At 36.5% G+C, this 23,821-nt stretch overlaps 2 protein-coding genes across 2 annotated transcripts; both read right to left on the minus strand.

Annotated features, from left to right (window-relative positions):
- Window positions 1–12,679: 12,679 nt before the first annotated feature.
- Window positions 12,680–14,632, minus strand: LOC116174508 (sodium-coupled monocarboxylate transporter 1-like). Its single transcript, XM_031492442.1, has 6 exons — window positions 14,532–14,632; window positions 14,205–14,482; window positions 13,994–14,158; window positions 13,166–13,449; window positions 12,969–13,120; window positions 12,680–12,920 (listed from the first exon to the last, which is right to left on the minus strand). The coding sequence occupies exons 1-6, from the start codon at window positions 14,630–14,632 to the stop codon at window positions 12,680–12,682; spliced, it is 1,221 nt and encodes a 406-aa protein (XP_031348302.1).
- Window positions 14,633–19,799: 5,167 nt separating this feature from the next.
- Window positions 19,800–21,823, minus strand: LOC116174509 (sodium-coupled monocarboxylate transporter 1-like). Its single transcript, XM_031492443.1, has 8 exons — window positions 21,657–21,823; window positions 21,330–21,607; window positions 21,063–21,279; window positions 20,877–21,017; window positions 20,613–20,831; window positions 20,294–20,564; window positions 20,098–20,249; window positions 19,800–20,049 (listed from the first exon to the last, which is right to left on the minus strand). The coding sequence occupies exons 1-8, from the start codon at window positions 21,821–21,823 to the stop codon at window positions 19,800–19,802; spliced, it is 1,695 nt and encodes a 564-aa protein (XP_031348303.1).
- Between the last annotated feature and the right edge of the window lie 1,998 nt (window positions 21,824–23,821).

Below are 23,821 nucleotides of genomic sequence, written 5' to 3' on the forward strand. Positions count from 1 at the left end.
ATGCCAGGACAGGATAGAGTCCAGGCCGAATTACTACAATACGCCTCAGAATGGCTAATAAAGGACCTACATGCATTGATACAGGAGGTATGGACCAGGAACTTGGTCCCTAAGGAATGGCAGCAGACAGTGCAGATCCCCATCCCGAAGGTCAGTTCACCACAAGGAACAGATGACTACAGAAGAATCTCGCTATGCAGTGCGGGGTACAAGATATATGCGACCTACCTACTACAATGCCTAGAGGGCCACATACCCGAGACACCAGCATACCAAGTAGGGTTCATAAAAGGAAGATCAACCGATGACCATATATTCACGACCAGGAGGATCCTAGATGAACAATGGAGGGCAGGAACCAAAACATGGCTTCTAGCAATAGATTTGGCGAAGGCCTTTGACCAAGTGAAGCATGAAGCAATAACCACATCTCTGGCAATGCTGGGACTGCCCAAATTCCTAATCAACAGAATCATAAACGCGTGCCTAAGGGAGCATACTAGCATACAATGGTTTGGGAAGAAGACAGAGCACCAAAAGAAAACCAGGGGAATCAAACAAGGATGTCCGCTTTCTCCAAGGCTCTTCGCGATAACACTTGATCACGCTTTAGGACAAACAAGGATGGTGGTGAGGAACTTCAGCACAAGGGACCAAATTACAACTACCGACACTACTGGCGTACGCGGACGACCTACTCGTAATCGCGGATAAGTTAGAAGACATTGAGGACTTCGTCGAAACCAGCGAGGTATACCTGGTAATGGTCGGCTTACAAATAAACAACAAAAAGAGCTACATGGTGATAAGAGACCCAAGAAGCAACACCCAATACAAAGAAGGAGACAAGATCGCAATAGCCGGGAAGGAGATAACTATGAAGCACAAGATTAAATATCTGGGAGCGTACATAAGCAGCACACTCAGCAGGCATAACACAGTGAAAGACAGAATAACCAACGCATTCAGAATCACACACGGAATTCGGGACTTCATACGAGAGAAGAAAATACCGGACAGCTTGAAGATGATGATTTACAACACGATCATAGCACCGACAATCTTATACGGAGTTAATACCTCAGCGCTAACAAGAAGTAGCAGACGGACATTGAGGAGGGCGGAGCGGAAGGCACTCAGGATACTGATGGAAAACAGCAACCTTACAAGAAAGCAGATAATGGAACTACTAGAGGGAAAGACGATCACCAGGAGACTGAAGATGAGGCAGATGAGATACTGGGGACATATAAACAGGAGGAACAAAGACCATGCCAAGAATCTGTGTGCCTCGGAATGGAAGGTAGGCCGACCCTGCTTCACATGGAACACCACCATAGACCAAACGGTAATGGCCTCGGGGATTCCCATGGGAAGTTGGGAAGAGTGGAGCAGAGACAAGCATCAAATGAAGAAAGAAAGCAGAAGAATACTGGAGGTGGAAGAAGAATCAGACATAAGCACAAGTAGCCAAGAGGGGGAGGAAGAGGGAACGACAGAAAGTAACACAGAGAGAGGACAACAATAAAAAGGGGAGGAACACGGGGGAAAACAGGGAAGGGAACGATACTAAAGGATAGGAACATCGGAAGACAACGAACGCCAGGAGAAGAAGCTATCACTAGAAAGCAGAGTTCCCTCTAAGGCAGAATACCAGTGGCGAAGCTGTGGCCGTACCCGTTCGGGTCGGATAACATCCAGTTAGCCGCCCCCCCACAACCCCCCCAATCCACAAACTCCACCACATTGTTTGGCATATGTCGCGGCCCAGCGCGATGGCAACAAAGTAGTGGTGAAACGTCCCTGATAGTGCCTACCAGGGACGCATCCTCACGACAGTTGACTAAATCCTGGGGGAGGCGGCGACGCCAGGCATATGTCAAAGTTTCAAGTTTCAAGTTTCAAATAGTTTTTCTTTTAAAGTTGCTTTGTTTTAAGTAGATATCATTCTATCAAATGATTAGATTTGATTAGTTATAAGGCATATTTACCGTATACTGTTGTTCTGTTTGACATTGTAGGAAAGGTAGCTCAAAACGTGGACACAAATGGAAGATATTTTGGTTGAAATTCCTAGTAAAAGATATAAACAGAAAATATGTAAGCGAAGTTTAAATACGATCTATTTTATCAAGTCAATATATTCAAAGTTTCATTAATCATTATATTTATTTTTATTGTCGCTACCAAAGATGTCAGTAAACCAAGTGTCAACCTCCTCATATTTCAACATTCATAGCAAAATATATTTTCGAATTGTGTTATAGTGTGGCAATTGAGCTAAGATTTTAAGTTTTAGCTCCGACGTGAGACACTTTATTAACACAAAGTGAACTTAACTTACAGTTTCAACGGAAAATTTATTTTAAGGTGGCGTTTACATTGAAAAATTGAAAATTTGGTTCCACAATAACTGCCCTTCGGGTCAAAATTTTTGGTTTAAATAACATTCAGTAAAATTTATAATGTTACAATATTTGCATAAAACAAAAATGATTTAACTAAATTCTCCACTTTCGCCGTCATTTATTTATTTATTTATTTATTTATTTATTTATTTAACCAGAAACCATACAGAATAAAAATTCCAATTACATGGCACTGGGGCTCTGAACAAATATTAGGACTAGGATCTAATTTTATTTATTATTGAATTTAGGGGATCGTGAAAAAAGTCGATATCATTAACTGAGGATAACTTATTTAAAGCGATCAAGATCTTAATAAGTGGGGAAGTTGTGTTGTTAACTACAAAAATAGTATTATTTTGCCTTAGCTTAACAAATGGTACCTTAAGCTTAATTTCTTGAAGTAATTCGGAAGAGTATAACAAGTTGTGTAAAATTTTGAAGACAAACATTGTGGAGGCAATGTACCGTCGGGTTTCTAACCTCGTTATATCTAAGCCGAAAGTACTATTTAAGTAATTAAGCTGGGTACCGTAAGAGATCAAATGTGGATAATTTTGGGTTGACTCATTTAAGAAATAAGATTTTAGTAAACTGCAATATAAAGTATATAACATTATCTTTCATTTTTACCACACACTGATAATAATTTCTTGTAAAATTTAACTTCATTCACAAGCTTAAATCTTTAGCAACAATCGCTCGTTAACGAAAGTTCATTTGTTTACGTCGAAACAGCGTTATTGCGGAAATCGCAAGGGCACTATTTGTAAACGCTACCTTAAACCAATTTATGCATCTTTTTCAAATTGCGGGTTTTTGTATGGAAATTGAACTGGTGTATAAATTAAATATTTTCATTACCTTAACAGTACCTAGGTATAGCTATATTATTCCATATAAACAATTACCTTCAAATCAAATATCGATTGGTTTACGTAGACGTACGATTCTTTATATACAGTATGTCGAGTTTTAAATGTATATGGTTACCTCAATGCTACGTATTTCAAATTAACAACATGAAATATATGCAATAAGTAACAGGATTTGTTTTATAAGTGCGAATATATAACACGTTCATTTAAGACATCACGATATTAAATATTGATCATGTGATACATACCTTTAAGGATTCTAATTCTAATTCTAAAAAGTTACTGAACATAATTTTAGATATTTATCAGTTAGCATAAAGCAATGAAATGTTTACTTTCAAAATATATTGTATTCTTGTTATACAATAGGTTTCTATACTGGTCATAACATCCATGCCATTCTATACACGAGGTAGCTAAAATGCAGGTATACATACTGTATACAGTAATTCACCATTTATATGTAGGGTGAGTTTTTCCTATGCTTACTCGAAACCCACAAGGGTAAAATTTTATTTTAGCACAATCAGAAAGCTGAGAAAAAATTACTAACGGTTTGTTAAACATTTTTTTTTTGATATCTTTGAAAACAAATGGTTGTCAGCGCAGTTACAAAAATGCCATTTTTCGGTTTTTTTACCATAACTTCGTTATTTGCAGAGTTACAAGAAACTCTGAAAGACAAAATTCGGCAATTGTTTGCCCATTTAAGCGATTTCGTATCTCACGGTTTACGAGATCCCCATAATCGGAATCGGAAAAAACTCACTCTGTATATATTTACAAGCATTAATTCTGTAAGCCTATTACACTATGTACTACGCATTATGTATTACACACTTTATAAATTAAACATATTTTGATCTAAATCTTTTCATCGAATAACAGAATCCTAATTTACTAGGTAATCATTAACATAACAAAAATATTTATACTTTCAATGTATATAGACTGAAAACTACCCTGCAACAACTTTATTTTTACATAAATTGGGAAATCCACTTGCATATAATTAAATTTTTCAACAACAAATTGGAGGGACCTATGTGCATTTAGTATTTCATGATCACATTGTAACTTTGTAGTTTAGATTGCGATATAGTGATTAGGTTACTAATATAAAACTATAATTACAAATTCGACTAATTATTGGTTAGAAATACAAATAGAAACAGATTTAACCATTTGTCTATGTTTTGAGACGTTCGTGAGGTTTGACCCATACGCAGAACGCATTTTGAGCTATAGGTAGTGAATCACAAATTATTAAATTATACTTACAAATTAGTAAATTCGACTTACTATTAATTATTACTTAGAAATGCCATTTCCCTATTTTGAGACATTCGTAATGTTAGCCCCACCAGAACGCATTATGGACTGTAAATAGTAATAAAGTAACTTAGAAATTATGAAATGGCTCTTACAAATTAGTAAGTAACATACGACTTACTAATTCCTATTTAGAAATTCAAACAAATTTAACCACTCTCCACAAACAATTTCAACCACTGCTGTATGTTCTGGCACATTGGTGACGTTAGCCCCCACAACTTATTTTGAACTGTAAGTACTAATAAAGTGACTTACACATTTTGAGATTATGCTTACAAATTGTTACAAATCACTTACTAAATATTGATTAAAACAAAAATATTGTTCTTGAGGCTCCCGAGAAGTTAACCGCACAACATTTTTTTGAAATTTAAGGGATACCGTTTGATTACAAATTCTGACTTACTCATTAATAACGGTACTAAAATTTTGATATTGAAAGATAATTGGGCTGCTAAGAATTTAGCCGTAAAATTGTTTTTTTTTTAATAAATTCAAAAATTCGCTTAGAAATTTAGATTCTTAGCTTACAAATATTTACTAATAACTTACTAGTTACTAACCGACAAATTAAATATAAATTCGGAATTTGAGGGGCTACCTTCAGGGTAATTTAGATATTTACACGGCAGGTTTTCTACAATATAAATCTTTAAGGGGTCGTTACATGGTAGGTATAGGTATAGTAGAGGGCATCACATGAAAATAATGGATATGTTTCGTTTTACTATATTAGGTCAAATTGGCTCAATGGAAAACTCTCAACCATAAACTCCAATAATAATCAACTCAGCTCTTCGTTGAACAGTTAGAAGCAAGTAAATGTCAATTTTCTTAAAAATCATTATATAAATTGAAGGCACAGTGTTTTTCATTTTTCATTAGATTAAATTTCGAAATGCAACAGATATGCGCTAGTCTTGGCAAGATAGATAACTTTGACAATAAGCAGCAAACGTAGACATAGGCCTATTGCGACGTTTATTTTCGCCCAAATTTCACCATTATGTTGCAATAGACATTATCTAAGAGCGTACCTGCTGCAGTCGAGGGCTTATAAGAAAATTCCGGAGAAATCCATAAAACACACCTGCTATGCGTACGTGTTAAGTTTTACACTAAAAAGCTCTATATAGAAATTTCGTAGCCATTTATATTGAAATTCGTATGTAGATCCTTGAACGAAAGCAATTTTCGCGTACCACTCTTTTGCGTGCTCAATTTATTAAATACAAGAAAATAGGGGTCGCAAATACCTGGCTGCTCTAATATTAAAGGTATAAAAGCTAAGGGTAAGTGCTATAATCACTTATTTCTCCCCACATTCACTTTATCTAAACTATAAACACGTAACAGCTAGTCAAACAAGGGTTGTTTTTAGGGCCTTCATATTTTTAAGATTCTCCCCCTGATAACAGACGTTGACACTGATGTCGGTCACTTAGAATCGATGTCAAGTTAGGAAAGCGAAAGTTGAGGGTGGAATCACGTCGGTTGAAATTCGGCAAATGCATTTCTTGTGTAACTATTAAGAGAGAAAAGGGGCACACTTATTAATTTTTATTATCGCCTCTTTGAAAAGAAGCGAAAGAATGTAGTACTAATTCTCGTATAAGGTTAAGTTTAATCCGGAGACGCGGAAAGAATTTAAATTCGTTCTGAAAGTGTTCGGCAGTAGGCGCCGTTTTCACGTAATGGACCTTTGGATGAATATTAGCGAGTGCGGAAATTGCTCACGAAAGTTGAAATTGGTGTAGAACTGCCACTGTCGTAATTCCAAAGGAACTACCTCAGATTTTTAATTAGTTAGAGTTATTAAGTGAACACTTGGTTGATGTTTCTACGGATCTAATTGTTACTAATTTAAAGCGAAGATGCGTCCTGCAGTAACTAAGAGCGAAAAAATACATTACCACTCATTTCGTAATGGAATAAATGCGTATAGTGCAAATTGCTGTTGAAATGCTTTCGATCTTTTAATATATCATTGTAGTTGTTTGGTGTCTTTGTTCTATTTTTTGTCTTTAAGGAAGCAGTAAGAATTTTAAAAAAAGTTTCTGAACCACCGGCGTACGCAAAGGGGGGGCTGAAGGGGCTACAGCCCCCCCCCCCGAAATAATCGACTTAACTACTCAGCGGCACATCCCGTAAGTCGTCAGTCATGGTATAATTATTTAAATGCCAAGCGACAATAAAAATGTTGCAGTTGCTGGAAAAACTACCTTACTTTTTCCTTCACTTACTTGATCTTGCGAATGTGTACGACATACGTGAAAATTTACATACTTTGGTCTTAATTCTCGAGTTTCAGCCCCTCCCGAAAAAAAATCCTGCGTACGCTACTGTTCTGAACAGTGTACTAAGGATGTTGTACTTTAAGAAGACTCTTCAGATGTCGTTTAAGAATTGTGCTTTAATTAAAGTGCTTCTTTCAAAAGTGAATATCATTAATAATCATTTATACTCCTGTGTCTTAAAATAGGCAACTTGTTACAAGTTGCAGCAGCAGGCATTTATTTAGTAAATAAAGTTTCTCTCTCTTTGACAATTTATAGTATAAAAACTTTAAATGTTTCAATTTTTATACACTCAAGTGCAATAAAAAGTTTTCAACTAATCCTTTAAAGTTTTAAAACGGCAGACACAATAATTAATCTGTTATCAACAAAGACCTGAAAAATCAGGAAACGTATAAATCCGGTAAAGAAATCTTTTCAATCTGGACGGAACGTAAGGCAACTATTTATATAATTATCTCCTGTGGACTTCATGTACCACCCACACGAACTTCGACCTAGGGAAATACTGAATCAAGACATTTTCAAGATCGGTTGACAGCTTTCGGGGCTAAAATTTGACAAAATATTAAAAATTTAACATTTTTAGGGGTATTTTTTTAAATCTCTTTTTATAACACTGACATTTTCAACCGCTTCTAAGAAATAAAATATGGATCTATTTCTATATGCTTCAGTGTTATAAAAAATCTTGAAGATAACACGGTGTTTTATAATTTAAAGGCATCTGCTCGTTAAAACCTCACTCCCTTCGGTCACTCGGATTTAAGTGGGCCTTTAACGTACCTATAAACGGCCTAGTTATCTTAATAGCTATTAATGTACTTTTGCACGTCTATTTTTTTGGATATAAAAACATTGTGTTTGATTATATTTTTCCCTCTTGCTATCGACCTTGCCTTTAGAAGCCCGAGCTTTCTTACGTGTTTCTTGTCATCTTGACTTTGAGTAATGGCTAACAGTAAGTGTACGGATCGCATTTTCATCCAATTTAATAACTCTATGTGTAGCAGTATTTAAAAGTGAAGTGTCCTCCCGTGATATTTAAAGACACGTCTTAGTAAACAATGGTAAATTTCCGAAGTAACTGATACCCATACCTTCTATTTTCTGAACAAAATATTGACAAAGTATGCGGTTCAGAATCGAAAAGATACATCAACTTGTAATTAAATGAAACCCACCAGCAAAAATTTGACCTAAAATTTTTTGCTCAAAGCTCCGAAACGCATTCAATTAAACTTTAACTTATCGCCCGCTGCGTGCTTGATCTCCATTACGACTATCTGAAAAGCGACGCGTCTCATGTGCTCGCTATAATTAGGGTTATACCCTCAGGGTTCAAGAGTTCCATTTCACATACCGGACGTTCACGATAAAATTCCCTTTAATGAACGCCCGAACGGCCGACACAATGTACGTTAAAACTACGTTCCCCGAATTCAATTACTTATATAAAGAGAAACGATGAAAAATTTCAATAAAAACGACCCTATTAGAAAACTGCAAACCTCGCAAACACTTATCGGCTCCATTAAGATTATGAATAAATCAGCATGCTCTGCTGGAAATGGGCCGGGATTTGTATGTTTCTTAGGAATATTTTAATATTTACCATTCCATTTCGTTGACTCTTGCTATTCCGCAAATGTAGAAAATTAGGTGCGGAGATGTATTACGATTTACTATTGGCCCTTCACTAGACTTTATCACGTCGATGGCTTTCGTCAACTTTATTTTGAAAACTTCATCTAAAGGATTATCTCTTCTGTCCTGTCCACGAGCCCTTTGTCTAAAATGTTTTCCTTCACAAACTGACTGTTTGAATTTATGCTTCATTTTATTTCACTGATTTAACTCCAGCTCGCCCGCTTTAAATTCCGATAGCGTTAAGACAACAGTTTCAAAGAGGTCTATCTTGAAGTATCTAAGCAACAATTTTCGTCTTGTGAAAATAAGCGGTGGGAAAACCATAAAATGCACGTGGAAATGTTTTGTGTGTTGTAAAGCGAACAACATTAGCAGTAATGGAACAATAAGAAACGTGGAGAGTGCGACATGTTTAGAGAGACTATAAATTTGTTTCGCGCTTTCCACTTTCCAGCCAGTGAATCAGATAAAAGGACGACAAAACTTCTTTGGATCCCCTAACGTTTCCTATCAATTTAATGACTGAACTGTTTTAATTTCGCTGACCGAACGGAATAATTCAGAAATTATACTTCCGATTTTCATTTGTGGCCATTGAGAAACAACTTGATTTAGTGTTTTCATAATAAAATAAATGTAATAGTATACTACCGATATGCATAAATACGCGGTGGGCAAATTTATTTGCGAAAGCTGTATTGATAAATCATATTTAAATTGAATTTTAAAGAACTAATCTTAAGGGAGAATTTAATAAGGGCATTTTCATAATGGATTTATTTTAAGGTAGTAGTAAAAGTTACCTTATTGTTAATATTTAAATTAGTAACAACTTTTAATAATTATTATTATATTAATTAACACAGCCATTTTCCTTAATCCTCTCTTAAATTTGATTACGTAATATAATAATTTTTTTATGCTGCTATATCTAAAAAAGTGTACGTACAAAAACTAGTGGTTTCGATTAAAAAAATTAGCCCCCCTTTGACCATGCAGAAGTACGCCACTGGTTAAAGTGCGGAGATTGGTAGCAAACTTTTCATAATTTTGGTTACCATAAAAGACTTCCTTCAAAAACGTTGTTTTAAAGATATATCCAGTGTTCCAGACAAGATCATCACTCTGTATAGGCAGATTGTATTCATCTATAATATAATAAATATAATCACAGGAATTTAGTAAGAAATGGTTGATACGGTTTCTCAAAATAGGTTTGACTTCGTAAGGGGTCGATGTGGAATGAACTCCCTTAAAAAACGGACGACTTTAAAGAAGATCGCAAATAGCGAGGCACCCTGTTGTTCATAAAATGACCTTAAAAGCGGAGGAAATCATAGGGACCAACGGCGTCAGGATGGTCTTCATTAAAGGCGCTAAAAAAATATGTAAAGAAATAAGGATCCTCCGAATGTTAAATTTTCCGGAGCTAATAATATTCTCTAACCCGGATCTCCGGCGTGGACAGTACCTAGTGCAATAGTGTACTCAAGCGAAACAACGAGGAAAAGGAAAACGGTTAATTGAGGCTGGGAACGTCAGAAGGAAAAACTTGAAAATCTACGACAAAAGATAATTAAAACACACTGGTTTAGACTGGAGTAAAAAGACGGAAAAACGGGGTGGGTTTATTGTCGGCAAGGTGTATCAAAGGTGATAGCTGTGATAGTGTGACGACTCTAAAGCTTAACGCTGTATTAAAGGATACAGTTTTTAGGGCGTTTACCTTCACTCAACACTCAACCCTCAAACGATTAGAAAGAGGGGATAGAGCGGTCGTACTCCCAATGATCATATGCCAAAATCCATCCCTGAGCGTAGAATCGAAGCTGAAACTTGAAAAACCGATCTATATAGAACTAATAGACATGGTTTTCTATACCGACTTAAGCTCTAAACGATGACCATTGGCCGCCCTCTTTAAAATCACATCAAAACCACCTATAGACGTTATCCCGAGTATAATCACCGTAAAAATGCACGTAATTATTCCAAGAAACTGAAATACGTCTGTCCATACCACCGCTTTAAATCCTCCGACGGTAGTGTAAAACACACAGATTACGCACAATTTGTGGATTTACACCAGTGACTAAGACGAACCATTAATTTTACTATCACTCTCTCAAGGGTTGTACCTTGCGAATAAGTAATTGCTGGAACGTACTCCACAACTGGATTGTACAGCAAAAGGTACACCGTACCCAGGATGCCATCATCTTAATCCTTCTATCGAATCGCAACTCTAAATAATCGAAAGAGTTTAAAATCTTTAGCTTGGTTATCACTGGCACGAAGAAGAAGACACTAATAACGCTACCTAGTAAGCATGCCAGTACATCCCAAGTCACATTTACGCCGTACAAGTAAACATGGCGCTCTGGGCTAGCAATAACGCCCCTGAAATGTGACTACAAGAAAATTGCGATTTAGACCCATGTAACAAATCTCGACTTTACCTAACGGCCGCTGAGAGCGCAACCGGGATTACCGTCATCTTTCGGTCGCCCAAGAGATAGTCATCGGTAGATTGAGGTTTCTTGCAAAATCCAAAGTACGCCCCGATACCTAAACTAATAAGAATTGTACCATAAAAAATAACTTGGTCGAATAAGCCAAACGCCATTGCTCTGTGCAAGTAACTCATTCGACAGACATTTCGATGGATTGTAGATGTGTGGATTTTTGTATGCACATTATTGTCTCATTAATTAAGACTAGATGCCTTTGAGCCCTTGCGAATACGTTTCTTGTTTTTATTACGTACTTCGTAATCAAGTTCTCTACATGGGGAGTAGAAGGCACTTACGCAATCTGGTTTGGAAAGAAGAAATCTATTTTTAAGATTTCGTGATAGGAAAAGTGAGTTCTTTTGTTCCAAAATCCAGGTCCGGGTTCGACACGGATTGCGATTAAAGTCGTGTGGACAACAAAATGAATAATGCCTTCAATAACATCATATAAACTGTTACCTAAAGAATTAGGCTGAGGATCACTGAAAATTTCAGTGGAATTTTTTTTGTATTTTGATGGCATTACGTCGCATCATGTTGAACAAGTGCAGAATTATGGAAATTGTTAACCGTTTAATTATTTTGTTTAATTACTAACAAAAATGACGTAAATAACTCGTGGGAACGTCAATTAATAACGTATAGTAAATATAAATTCATTTTTTTTTGTAGGATTACCATAACTGACAATTGTTTAGAATATGGCTATGTATGTATGTAAATTTTGGTTTGGTTCAGAGACCTTAATTGTTCAGGACCTATTGTACTTCAAGGGTACCGTTTTTGTGAGATATCGAGATGCTGTTTTTTGCATTAGAATCTGTATTTGGTGTATATGGTGTCGGTCACTCGGTCAGTCTGTCTGTACTGTCATTTCCGAATAAATGGCTGAACCGAGTGCATGTCTTAGACATAAAAAGAAGAAGTGCAAAGGCAGAATCGCTAATGGACAGCGCAGGTGGGCGCGTGGTGTCTGTGAGCCAGATCATATGTACTATCACTTATTCAACTTTAAGTTAAAAGTGAACAGTAGCATGATTTTAGTGGTTCCATAGGATTCAGAGGAAGTAAGAACAATAGGAACAATTCCAGCCAAGCTGAAAATAATTTTAAATTGCTTGATCTAGTAGATACTTTCCAAATTTGAACCCCTCGTGTAGCCCAGATTGGATCAACTCAATAAATAAAGACAGTAGGTAGGGGACAATTTTGGAAAATGGCCCTAGGTGCAACGTCATATTTTGGTTCGAGATCATATTTCGGAAGTGGGTTCGGCGTGCGGGATGATATTTCGACAGAGGGTCCGGGTGCGGATGATTCCGGTTACGATATTTTGAAGCTGACAGATATCTCCCGTTTGGGGTAAAACATGTGAGGCTTGCTTTCAAAGAAATATGGGCTGAATCATTAGAGAATAGAGAGTATCTTGATGATATGCAACATTTGTGGAAATACGTACAGAGAAGGTGACTAAGGTTTAATTGAGTTTTTTAACTTTGCTACAAAATACAGTCGGATAATAAAAAAAAGATAGATGTGGTTGAGTGTAACAGCAATTTATTGAAGTAATGATTACAACCATTACATGCTACAGCCTCCTAGAAGTTGTAAATATTTTCATCCCTCTGTTGCTGCACACCAGCAACGTATTTCTGTGTACACGTCATGCCGTCGCAATGCTTTCGGATTATAGGACTTAAAAGGCATGGATCGACGGTACTTTTCTTCGTAACACAGCTTACAAATAGCCCAACAATGATCACCATAAAGAAGCCCATCACGGAGTTGTACCAGAAAGAGATCCGAAAGAGTATAAACGGTTCATACTCAAAATGTTTTCTGAAAGATAACAACCGACTATGACTGAATTGGACAACGCTTTCTCACCTGACAAGTGTGATATTGGTGGGAACCAGGCAACCTTCCACTGAAGTTGGTTTAATGAACTTTTCATTTGCCCCTTGTAAAGTGTACCAGTGATTCAGTACTGCAATTGTGCCAATAGTAAAGGTACTCGTAATAGCTCCTAGTAAAGCGCCCTAGAAAAATACTTTAAACTAAAAATCATATTTGTTTATATTTACCAACGAATTGGCCATAGGAAATAGTAGCCCGAGAGAAAATATTCCACCAAGTATTCCGAACACTGTACCCAATGTAATACCCACAAACGGTAGCAGACCACCCATTTGTTCTACAAACAATGTCAAAAATGTGATAATAGCTCCCAATATAACAACAATCAGTCTTAAAATCCAGGTTTCTTTGCCACGTACGAAATCTTCGGCGAGAAACGGGGAGAACACGTCTTCATATGTCACAGCCCCCAATGTATTGAACGTTGAGGATAGAGTACTATCACGAATTTCTATAATTATTAATAATATCATCGTATATGTTACCTTAAGGCACCGCTAAAGATTCCAGCAAGGAAAACACCGGATATTGCAGGAATGTCTCGGCTGACGTCCATAACGAAATAGGGTAGTAGTTGATCAACCCGTGCTACCTCACCTGTCGTAATAGGGTCACAGGAGTAATATCTCGCATACATAATAATTCCAATGATGCAACAAAAGGAAATAACGAGTCCCATTCCGCAGCACTGGATAGCAATCACTCTACGGGTTTAACTTAATATACAGTATGTAAATTTATACTTGGCATTTACGTTTTAACATTGGTATACGTTGAGAGAGACAAATATCTTTGCACCGATACAGGATGAAAATTAACGAGGAATATCCAACTGGTGGTGCCTCCAATTAACATCTGCCAAAATCCATCCCTTAGGGTAGGATCGATGCTAAAACTTGAAAGGCCAATGTAGATCTAACTAGTGAATGATTTTCAATACTTAAAGTCTAGTCGCTGACCATGCTTTGCTCTCTCTAGTGTGACACCAAAGTTACCTATCGAGATTAATCCCAGCACAGTCACCATAACAACACTTACAAATATTCCAACAAATTGAAATACGTCCGTCCATACTACAGCTTTAAATCCCCCAATGGTTGTGTAAAATAGACATATTACGCACAAAATGAAAGCAACAATCTGTGGATTCACACCGGTTACTAAAACGAAACGTTAATTTTGCTATCACTCCCTCAAGGATTGAACCTTGCGAATAAGTAATTGCTGAAACGTATGCCACAACTGCATTTTGCAGCAAAAGGTTCACCGTATACACCCAGGATGCTACCATCTTAACTCTTCTATCGAATCGCAACTCTAAGTACTCAAATGCGTTTGGAGTCTTTAGCTTGCATATCACTGGCAGGAAAAGATAGGCACCAATAACGGTAGCCACCAAGCATGAGAGTACAGTCCAAACTATATTTGTCCCGTACAAATAAACATCCGCACTATGCCCTAGCAACGTAACCCCTGAGATATAACTGCAATAGAATTGCGATTTAGGCTTACATCAAAATTTGTCGGTTTTACCTGACTACTACTGAGACCGCGACGGGTACTACCTTCATCTTACGGTCGCCCAAGAGATAGTCTTCAGTAGAATGAGATTTCTTGCAAAAACCAAAATACATTCCAATACCTAAACTAAGAAAAATTGAACAATAAAGTATAACATGATCGATTAACCCGAACGCCATCGCTTTATGGAAGTAACACTCGTGCGACTGCAATAGTTTCGTTAATTTGGTGGGTATTGTATGAAAATTGTTACTATTATGTCTTGCTAATTAAGTTAATTAAAGTTAATTATTTGCCTCTGAGTGCTTGTCAATGCATTACTTCTGGAAATTGTCCATTTCTTTTTTTGTAGTTACTTGTTTTTATTGCATAATTATATTCTTCCTCGAGTGAATTCAAGTTTTGAGGGTCAGGTTTCAGGCTTTTTGAAGTTGCACGTGAGATTTTTTCAATGTCAGTTCTAGTGATTAGCTTTGAATTTAAATTTACGCAATTATTTTATCAATCGTCGCTACCCAGGTCGTCAAAATATCACGTGCGGTTAATCTTTGTCTACGTTAAAATGGTAATGTATCTATACCAGGTGAAATGCAAGGGAAGAGAAACATTAAAATTTTAGAGGTCGCTAAATCACTAGAAATTTAAAATTTCTTGTGGTGAGTCCGCGTCTACTTGGATTGAGCCCCCCCCCCCCACACCAATTATTTCAATTACTACTACAATACGAGCTTTTTAAGAGCTTCCATTTGCAAGTAATTGCAATTTTTGAGCGCCACTCGCTTAAAATAGCTAATAGATGTCATCCTGAGAGCGACCAGGTTTATTCTGGCGTAGCCCCTACTCTATTTTTCTCTACTTATTACAAATTAATTTGTATCCATGAATTACGAGCTGTTAAAAAGTTTTTAATTATATAAGTAATAATTTTGGAGCTCCACCCTCAAAATGTCAAATAGATATAATGGTTGAAGGCGGGCAGGTCCATTTCACAGTAGCCATATCTCTGATGCTTACCTTTACTTATTTCAAATTAATTTTTAAGCATGAATTACAAGCGATTTAAGAGCCACTTACAAGTATCAGGTATCAAGAAAAAAAGTGCTATTTTTTTGGGTTTTGTCTGTCGGTCCGTTCGTCCGTCTGTCCTTCCCTCCGCCCGTTCGTTCGTCCGTCCAGACCCACGTCTGAAATTTTTAACTACTTTTAGGAAAATTGTAGTATAGGCTATAAGGTGTACCAGACGGCCTTCCAATTTTATTGTCTTAAGGAGGACGAGATTTGGTACACATATTTTTAGACATAAAAGCCTAAGTCACACTTACCTACCTTACCAGCAGCTAGCGAAGTAGCGGCTGCTAGATTTACGATAATAGAGAAGCTGGGTGGCGCTCAACTTTGAGTAAGTTCCAAAGTAGCCAAAGATATATGCCCCATCGCCGTGAAGTTGTTCATGTTCTAAATTCAATCTTCGTGGAACTTCGTTATAGCTCACCCTTACTTTTGTACATATTTACCTAGTGTTCTTGCCTGTTCTTGGGAATTTTTTTAAATAGAGAAATTGTTATTAGATATGGACATTAACCGAGGGAAACTGAACTGAATTATGAAATTAAGATTCGAGGGGGAATTTCAGAGAAAACAGTCGATGAAAGTCGGAATATATTACGTAAACTTGTTGATGCAGAAAAGGCACCCGATTTTGTAGCCTTTCCATTCATTTATTTATTTATTTATTTATTTATTTAACCAGAAACCATACAGAATAAAAATTCCAATTACATGGCACTGGGGCTCTGAACAAATATTAGGACTAGGATCTAATTTTATTTATTATTGAATTTAGGGGATCGTGAAAAAAGTCGATATCATTCACTGAGGATAACTTATTTAAAGCGATCAAGATCTTAATAAGTGGGGAAGTTGTGTTGTTAACTACAAAAATAGTATTATTTTGCCTTAGCTTAACAAATGGTACCTTAAGCTTAATTTCTTGAAGTAATTCGGAAGAGTATAACAAGTTGTGTAAAATTTTGAAGACAAAAATTGTGGAGGCAATGTACCGTCGGGTTTCTAACCTCGTTATATCTAAGCCGAAAGTACTATTTAAGTAATTAAGCTGGGTACCGTAAGAGATCAAATGTGGATAATTTTGGGTTGACCTAAAAACATTACTCGGATGAACTTTTTCTGCACTTTTTCGATCATGTCTGAGTATTTGAGAGTTTGAGGAGACCAGATACATGCAGCATACTCAAGCTTGGATCTAATAAACGCATTATATAAGGTTAGCATTGTCTGTATATTCGTGAAATTGAGTGTATGCCTGATAACGAAACCAAGAAGTTTGTAACACTCATTTGTTAGGTATTCAATGTGTAAGTTAAAGTTAAGGTTGGTATTGAAAAACACGCCCAGGTCCTTAACGGAGGTGACTCGTAGTAAGACCTTTCCATTCATCTTATAGTCAAAAAGTAAGGGATTTTTCGATCTAGTAAAAGTAAGGACTTTACACTTATTGATATTTAGTTTTAGTTTATTTTTGATACACCACTTAATTACTGAGTTAATGTCCTCTTGAATATTTAAACAGTCACTTGGGGATTGGACTTTATTAAAAAGTTTTAGGTCGTCCGCAAATAGTGCTTTCGAGTTTTTTATCACTCGCGGTAAATCATTTATGTATAAGAGAAACAGAAAAGGACCAAGAAGTGTTCCCTGGGGAACGCCTGATGAGGGATAAAATTCGGCTGAATTCACACCATTGAATTTCACTTTTGTTTTACGGAGAGATAAATATGATTTTAAGAATTTGACGGTCGGATTACTTACGCAATTTAAAACAAGTTTACGGAGCAAGACTTGATGGGATACTGTATCAAATGCCTTCGCAAAATCTGTATAAACACAGTCCACCTGGGCTCTCTCATCCAAGGCTCCTGCTGAGAAATGCGTAAACTGCATTAAATTTGTAATCGTTGATCTGTTCCGCGTGAAACCGTGCTGTTGATCTGCAATTATACTGCTGAGATGGGAATAAAGTCTAGTATAGATCACTCTTTCGAAAATTTTCGCTATTGCTGGTATAATTGCAATTGGGCGATAATTCTCAACTAATTTTCGGCTTCCACTTTTGTGAATTGGTGTTATTCTGGTGCATTTCCAAGCTTCAGGGAATGTACATGTTTGCAAAGCTAAATTAAATAGATGTAGTAAGGGGGTTACCAATAAAGATGCACATCCTTTCACGATGTAGGGTGGGATTCCATCTTCGCCTATAGCCGACCTCGGTTTCAATTTTTTAATTGCTTCCAGTATCTCGGATTCATGTAACTGAGTCAAGTGCAATTTGGATAGCACCAGGTCCGATTCCACGTCATCTTCCGGGTCATCGTTCCTCTCCATAGTGTAGACTGACTCGAAGAAGGATGCAAAGGCGTCCGCAATGCTTCTGGCGTCCGTTAACGAGGTGTCTTTGTACTCAAAAACTCCAGGTAGTTGACTATTCTTCCTCAACGACTTGATGTAGTTCCAGAATTTATTGGAATTCTTCCGCAGATCCATTTTAATTTGATTAATGTACCTCTTATGAGCAATGTGGATCATTCTTTTGAGTTCTTTTCTGGCTTCAATGAAGTCTTCCGATGGGCCCTGTAACCGAAACTTATTTTTCTGTTTGATTTTCTTAATAATGTCTATATTAAACCAGCTAGGATACTTATTGGCACTCCTAATTGTAACTTTGGGGACACATTCATCGAAAATGTTCATTACCGTTTGATTAAAGCTAGTTACTGCATCATCTACCGATTTGAAATTCTTCAGGATAAGAGACTCCTTCCAATTGATATCGCGAAAAAGGACGTACATTTTAAGAAAATCTGCTTTTTTGAAATTGAAGTTGGTTAATTTGGTAATTCGCTTAGCTGGTCTATGGACTTTGTTGAGGATATTACCGCGATAAATGAGACGGTGTTAATGTTGCAAGGTAAAATCTATTCTTTTTAGGATGCCATGGGTGGTGGTAGAGGAGATCAGTCTGTGATGGCACCCTACCAATAACAGGTCCGTGAAATTAGCGCGGCCACTGTAAGCACTAACTACGGGACCGGCACCAACCGTTAGTGCTTCACCAGTGCCTGTTGGTGCTTAATACCAAGGTATCAGCCCGATCAGCCGATTTCGAGAAAACGACACCCCCTAGGCCCTGGCTTTCTACCCTTGTTAGAATCACTATCGACAGACAATATACAATTGAGCCGATTACGCGAGTGAACATAAATTCAAGTTAAGTATAGCACATAAAAGAGATAAGGAACTATTAGGTAGTGCAAAAGTGTACATATATTATGAAGAGAAACAATAACACGTCAATAAGGACTAGGGCAGAAATTAGAATCACCATATAAAGGTGTTAGATAAGGATAAGGTAAATATAGTAGATGATAATCGTAAAATTCATAAAGTTAATAATAGATTAGTTAAATATAGAAACAATCAGGTGTAAATATTAATTTTTGAATTTAATTAGGCATAAGTTTATAAGTCCCTATAATGTCCATATTATAGTGTAGAGAGTAAGTAGCTTCTGTTTATATGTATAAAATCATTTTACTTATTTTAAAGAAAATCTATTAGAGCGAGGTTTTAACGGGCAGAGTCCTTTAATTCGTCTTTTATTAAGGGTCTTCTTTACCTAAGTGCAACTTTTTTACACTAATGTATAGATGATTATAGTTGCGAGAGACAAAATGATATTTTTGCTATGTCAACTCTTGTCTTGGTCCTTAGTTACATCCCGCCGACACTGTGCAGCGGCGCACTTGCTACACTCAAATTGTGGATTTACCGCCCGCCAAGATACAGACTTTATTTACAAAAAATATGATTTCATTTTTTGGGGTAGGTAATGTTAGAAGTAACTTATCTAGAAAACTGTGTTTACTTTTTCCATAAATCGTCTTGATCAAGAGTAAAAAATAAAACAGAATTAGCGCATTAATCGGTGCAAAACATCTAATATTTAAACAATCGGTATTCAGTTGCTATAAACTTTTTAAAAAAAATTGAAGATAAAGGTCTAAATTTATAAAATAGTTCTTTAAAAAAAATAAAACGCTGGAGAACTATGGTACTTAATTTTCAGTCCTGTTATATTTTTGTTGACTTGGTCCTAAGGGTTAGGTAATGTAGTTGATTAAAACGGCATTTTATTGAACCCATTTCTGAAATAAGGTTATAATACTTTAACCATACCATCTAAATTTGCAGTTTTCATAATTGCTACACATCTCGTTGGAAGTTGTAAACGGTTTGATCACTCTGCGATAGTCCAGCAACGTATTTTTGTCTACAGTTTCTTTTGCTGCAGTCCGTCCGACTTATTGGACTTAACAGGGATGGATCAACAGTACTTTGCTTTGTAACACAACTTACAAGAAGACCAACAATGATCACCACCAACACAGCCATTACCGAGTTGTACCAGAAAGAGATGCGAAAGAGTACAAACGGTTCATGCTCTAAATGTTTTCTGAAAGGTAACAACCGATTATGACACAATTGGACAATACTTTCTCACCTAACCAACGTCACATTTGTAGGAACCAAGCAACCTTCCACTGAAATTGGTTTAATGAACTTTTCATTTGCCCCTTGCAAACTGTACCAATGATTCAATACTGCAATTGTACCAATAGCGAAAGTACTTGTAATTGTGCCTAGTAAAGCGCCCTGCAAGACTACTGTGAATTGAAAATTAATTGGTCCACATTTACCAGTGAATTGGCCTTAGGAAATAGTACTCCAAGCAAAAATATTCCACCAAGTATTCCGTACACGAGACCTAAAAGGGCAATAACAAGTGGGAATACACCTCCCATTCGCTCTATAAGTACGGTAAAACATGTGGTAACTGCCCCCAATATAACTACAATCAGTTTTAAAATCCAAGTTTCTTTACCATGCAAGAAATTTCTGGATAGGAACGGCGCTAACATGTCTCCATATATTATTGCCGCCATCGTATTGAACGATGATGAGAGAGTACTGCCAGGCATTTTGTATAATTATTACAAACACTTCATTGTGTTCTACCTTAAGGAAGCGCTAAAGATTCCAGCAAGAAAAACACCGGAGAGTGCAGGAATGCCTCGGCCAACATCCATCACGAAATACGGTAGAAGTTGATCAGCACGTGACACCTCACCTGTCGTAATAGGATCGCAGGTGTTATATGTGGCATACATAATAAGTCCAACAACGGAACAAATGAAAATTAATAGTCCTATTACACAAGCTTGGATAGCCATTACTCTTAAACGTAATATTACTCTATGTATACTTATACACAGCATTTACCTTTGAACGCTGGAAAACCTAGAGAGCGATAAATATCTTTGCACAGTTACTGGATGAAAACTTAGGCTGAATATCCAAGTGGTCGTACCCCCAATGATAATATGCCAAAATCCATCTCTCAACGTAGGATTGAAGCTGAAACTTGAAAAACCGATATATATTTAGCTAGAAGATGGTTTTCAATACTTAAGGTCTAACCGATGACCATGCGCCGCCCTATCTACAATCACATCAAAACCTACAGACGTTACTCCGAGCACAATCACCATAAAAATGCCCGTCATTATTCCAAGAAACTGAAATACGTCCGTCCATACCACCGCTTTAAATCCTCCGACGGTAGTGTAAAATACACAGATTACGCACAAAATGGGAGCCACGATTTGTGGATTTACACCAGTGACTAAAACGAACCATTAATTTTACTATCACTCTCTCAAGGGTTGTAGGTACCTTGCGAATAAGTAATTGCTGGAACGTACGCCACAACTGGATTGTACAGCAAAAGGTACATTGTATAAACGCAGGATGCCATGATCTTAATCCTTCTATCGAATCGCAACTCTAAGTACTCGAAAGAGTTCGAAATATTTAGCTTGGTTACCACCGGCACGAAGAGGAAGACACTAATAACGCTACTTAGTAAGCATGCCAGTATATTCCAAGTCGCATTTACACCGTACACGTAAACATCGGCGCTCTGGCCTAACAATAACGCCCCTGAAACATGACTGCAATAAAATTGCTAGTTAGACCCATGTAACAATATCCCGATTTTACCTGACAGCCGCTGAGAGCGCAACCGGGATTACCTTCATCTTTCGATCACCCAGGAGATAGTCATCAGCAGACTGAGGTTTCTTGTAAAATCCAAAATACGCCCCGATAGCTAAACTAATAGAAATTGTACCATAAAATATAACTTGGTCAATTAAGCCAAACGCCATAGTGGAGGTAGTGCTCGTGTAACGATAAGAAGTTAAATGAAATAATATTAAATAAATTATATATCAATTTGGTTCTAATTGTGTGCAAATGATTTCCATTTTCTCTTACTAATCTACTAATTAAATGCTTTTTGTGCGAGTACGTTAATTTTGTAAATTGCCGGTGTGTTTTTTAATTACTTCTAATCTCTATAACGCTCACTTACGTAATTGACTACAGCACCTTAATTTAGTTATTTTTACAAATTTGAACCAATATTACGACTATTTTTATACAACAATTTCCAGCAGTTACACACAATTCATCAGATATGTGAACATTCGAACCTCACGAAGACGTTGAAGCAGTAACAGTAACAGTTTCATTAAATTCTTTTGCAATCTTCGTGTTTTTCTGGACTTTTTTTATTTTCTAAAGAAGCATCTACGTATCCTTGAGCTACATTTTGATGATTTCCAGGCACCATGTCTTCTTATAAGCCTTGGTTAATAGGGACACTGACTCTGAAGCAATGTCAAGTATACCCCGTTGCACTTGGTAGTGGAAATGGATTTTACTTTGGAAATCATGATTTTAAATTTTTAATAGCCAAATGGCGGCATTATTTTCCAGCATCACCACATTGTGCTGATGAACAAATAATGAAATTTTAAAATCAGTCGTTTGCAGAGATATAGGCGGATGGAACGGTTTCAATGCTTGATTATTTCCTGTGGGGTTATTTAGCACAAAAAGTGTTTGATCTGAGAGACAGTTGACATTCCGGATTTGAAAAATAGAATATCTGAAACCTTCCTGAGTATTATTTGAAGTATAGTTTTGAGTTGTACAGGCATATAGACGTGTTTTCGCGAGCGCTCTCACGTTTACTTTTAATTTTAATTTTCTCTCAATATAAATAAATGCTGTGTGGTGAGTTACGGAAGAAAGGAATATCTCATTACTTTTAGTTATTTTCTTTGTGATACTGGGCTACGGCCTGAAGATGAAGTAAGTGACTTAGGTGTGCTGTTTGACTCAAAACTTAATTTTAATTCACACATTGTCAACTAACAAACAGTTGTAGTAGAACCCTCGGTTTTGTAATAAGAAATTGTAAGTTGTTTACTAATAGGCAGACATTTTTTACTTTGTACCGATATTACGTTTTGAGCAAAATTAATTACTGTTCGGTGATTTGGAATTCAATGTATGAAAAATATTGGAAAATGTGAGAGTCAGCCCAGAAAAGATTTTTGAAATATGTATATTACCGAAAGAATGGATACTATCCTGATCACGCTGATTACGAATTATTATTATCTAATACTGAACTATTATCACTTAAGCAATACTCTCAACTTAATTCGATGTTATACTTATATAAAATAACTCACCACCTAATTGAACACACTCAAACCCTACATCAATTAAAACTTGCAGTTCCTAGAAAAAACATTAGACAGCAAAGAACTTTTGAAATTGGTATACCTCGACCATCACATTAACAAAATTCGCCGCTGTATCGAATGTGCAATTATTACAATAAACATAGTATTGATATATTTTGCAATAACCTTGCACAAATTAGGAAAAATATTGTCTCTATTATGACTAGTGTATAGGTAGTATAAAAAAACTACTACAAACTATAATTATTTAACCTTAAAAATATATCTTATGTAACATTACTCTATTCTATTCTACAGGCCACATTCTATAAGAAAATTTTTTTTCCGAGTCGATCTGGGACATTTTTTTTTGGGAGCTCAAAAAAAGGCAGTGTATAACCTTCCTTTTTTACCAAAAACCGACTGCACCAAAATTTCTTGAGAACTTCACTTTTTCTTATTAATTTTTGGTAGAATCCAAAACAATTCGTACTTTTTCGATCGACTTCTCAATCAAAAGTTATAATCAAATTTCGAAAGAAAATTCAAATTAACTTTTGTACTAGTAGCCCAATATTGGACCTGTTTGAAATTATGGATTCTACAGGCCACATTCTATAAGAACTT

This window comes from Photinus pyralis, unplaced genomic scaffold, assembly GCF_008802855.1.
Source record: "Photinus pyralis isolate 1611_PpyrPB1 unplaced genomic scaffold, Ppyr1.3 Ppyr1.4_LG6, whole genome shotgun sequence".
In the NCBI taxonomy this organism is placed as follows: domain Eukaryota; kingdom Metazoa; phylum Arthropoda; class Insecta; order Coleoptera; family Lampyridae; genus Photinus; species Photinus pyralis.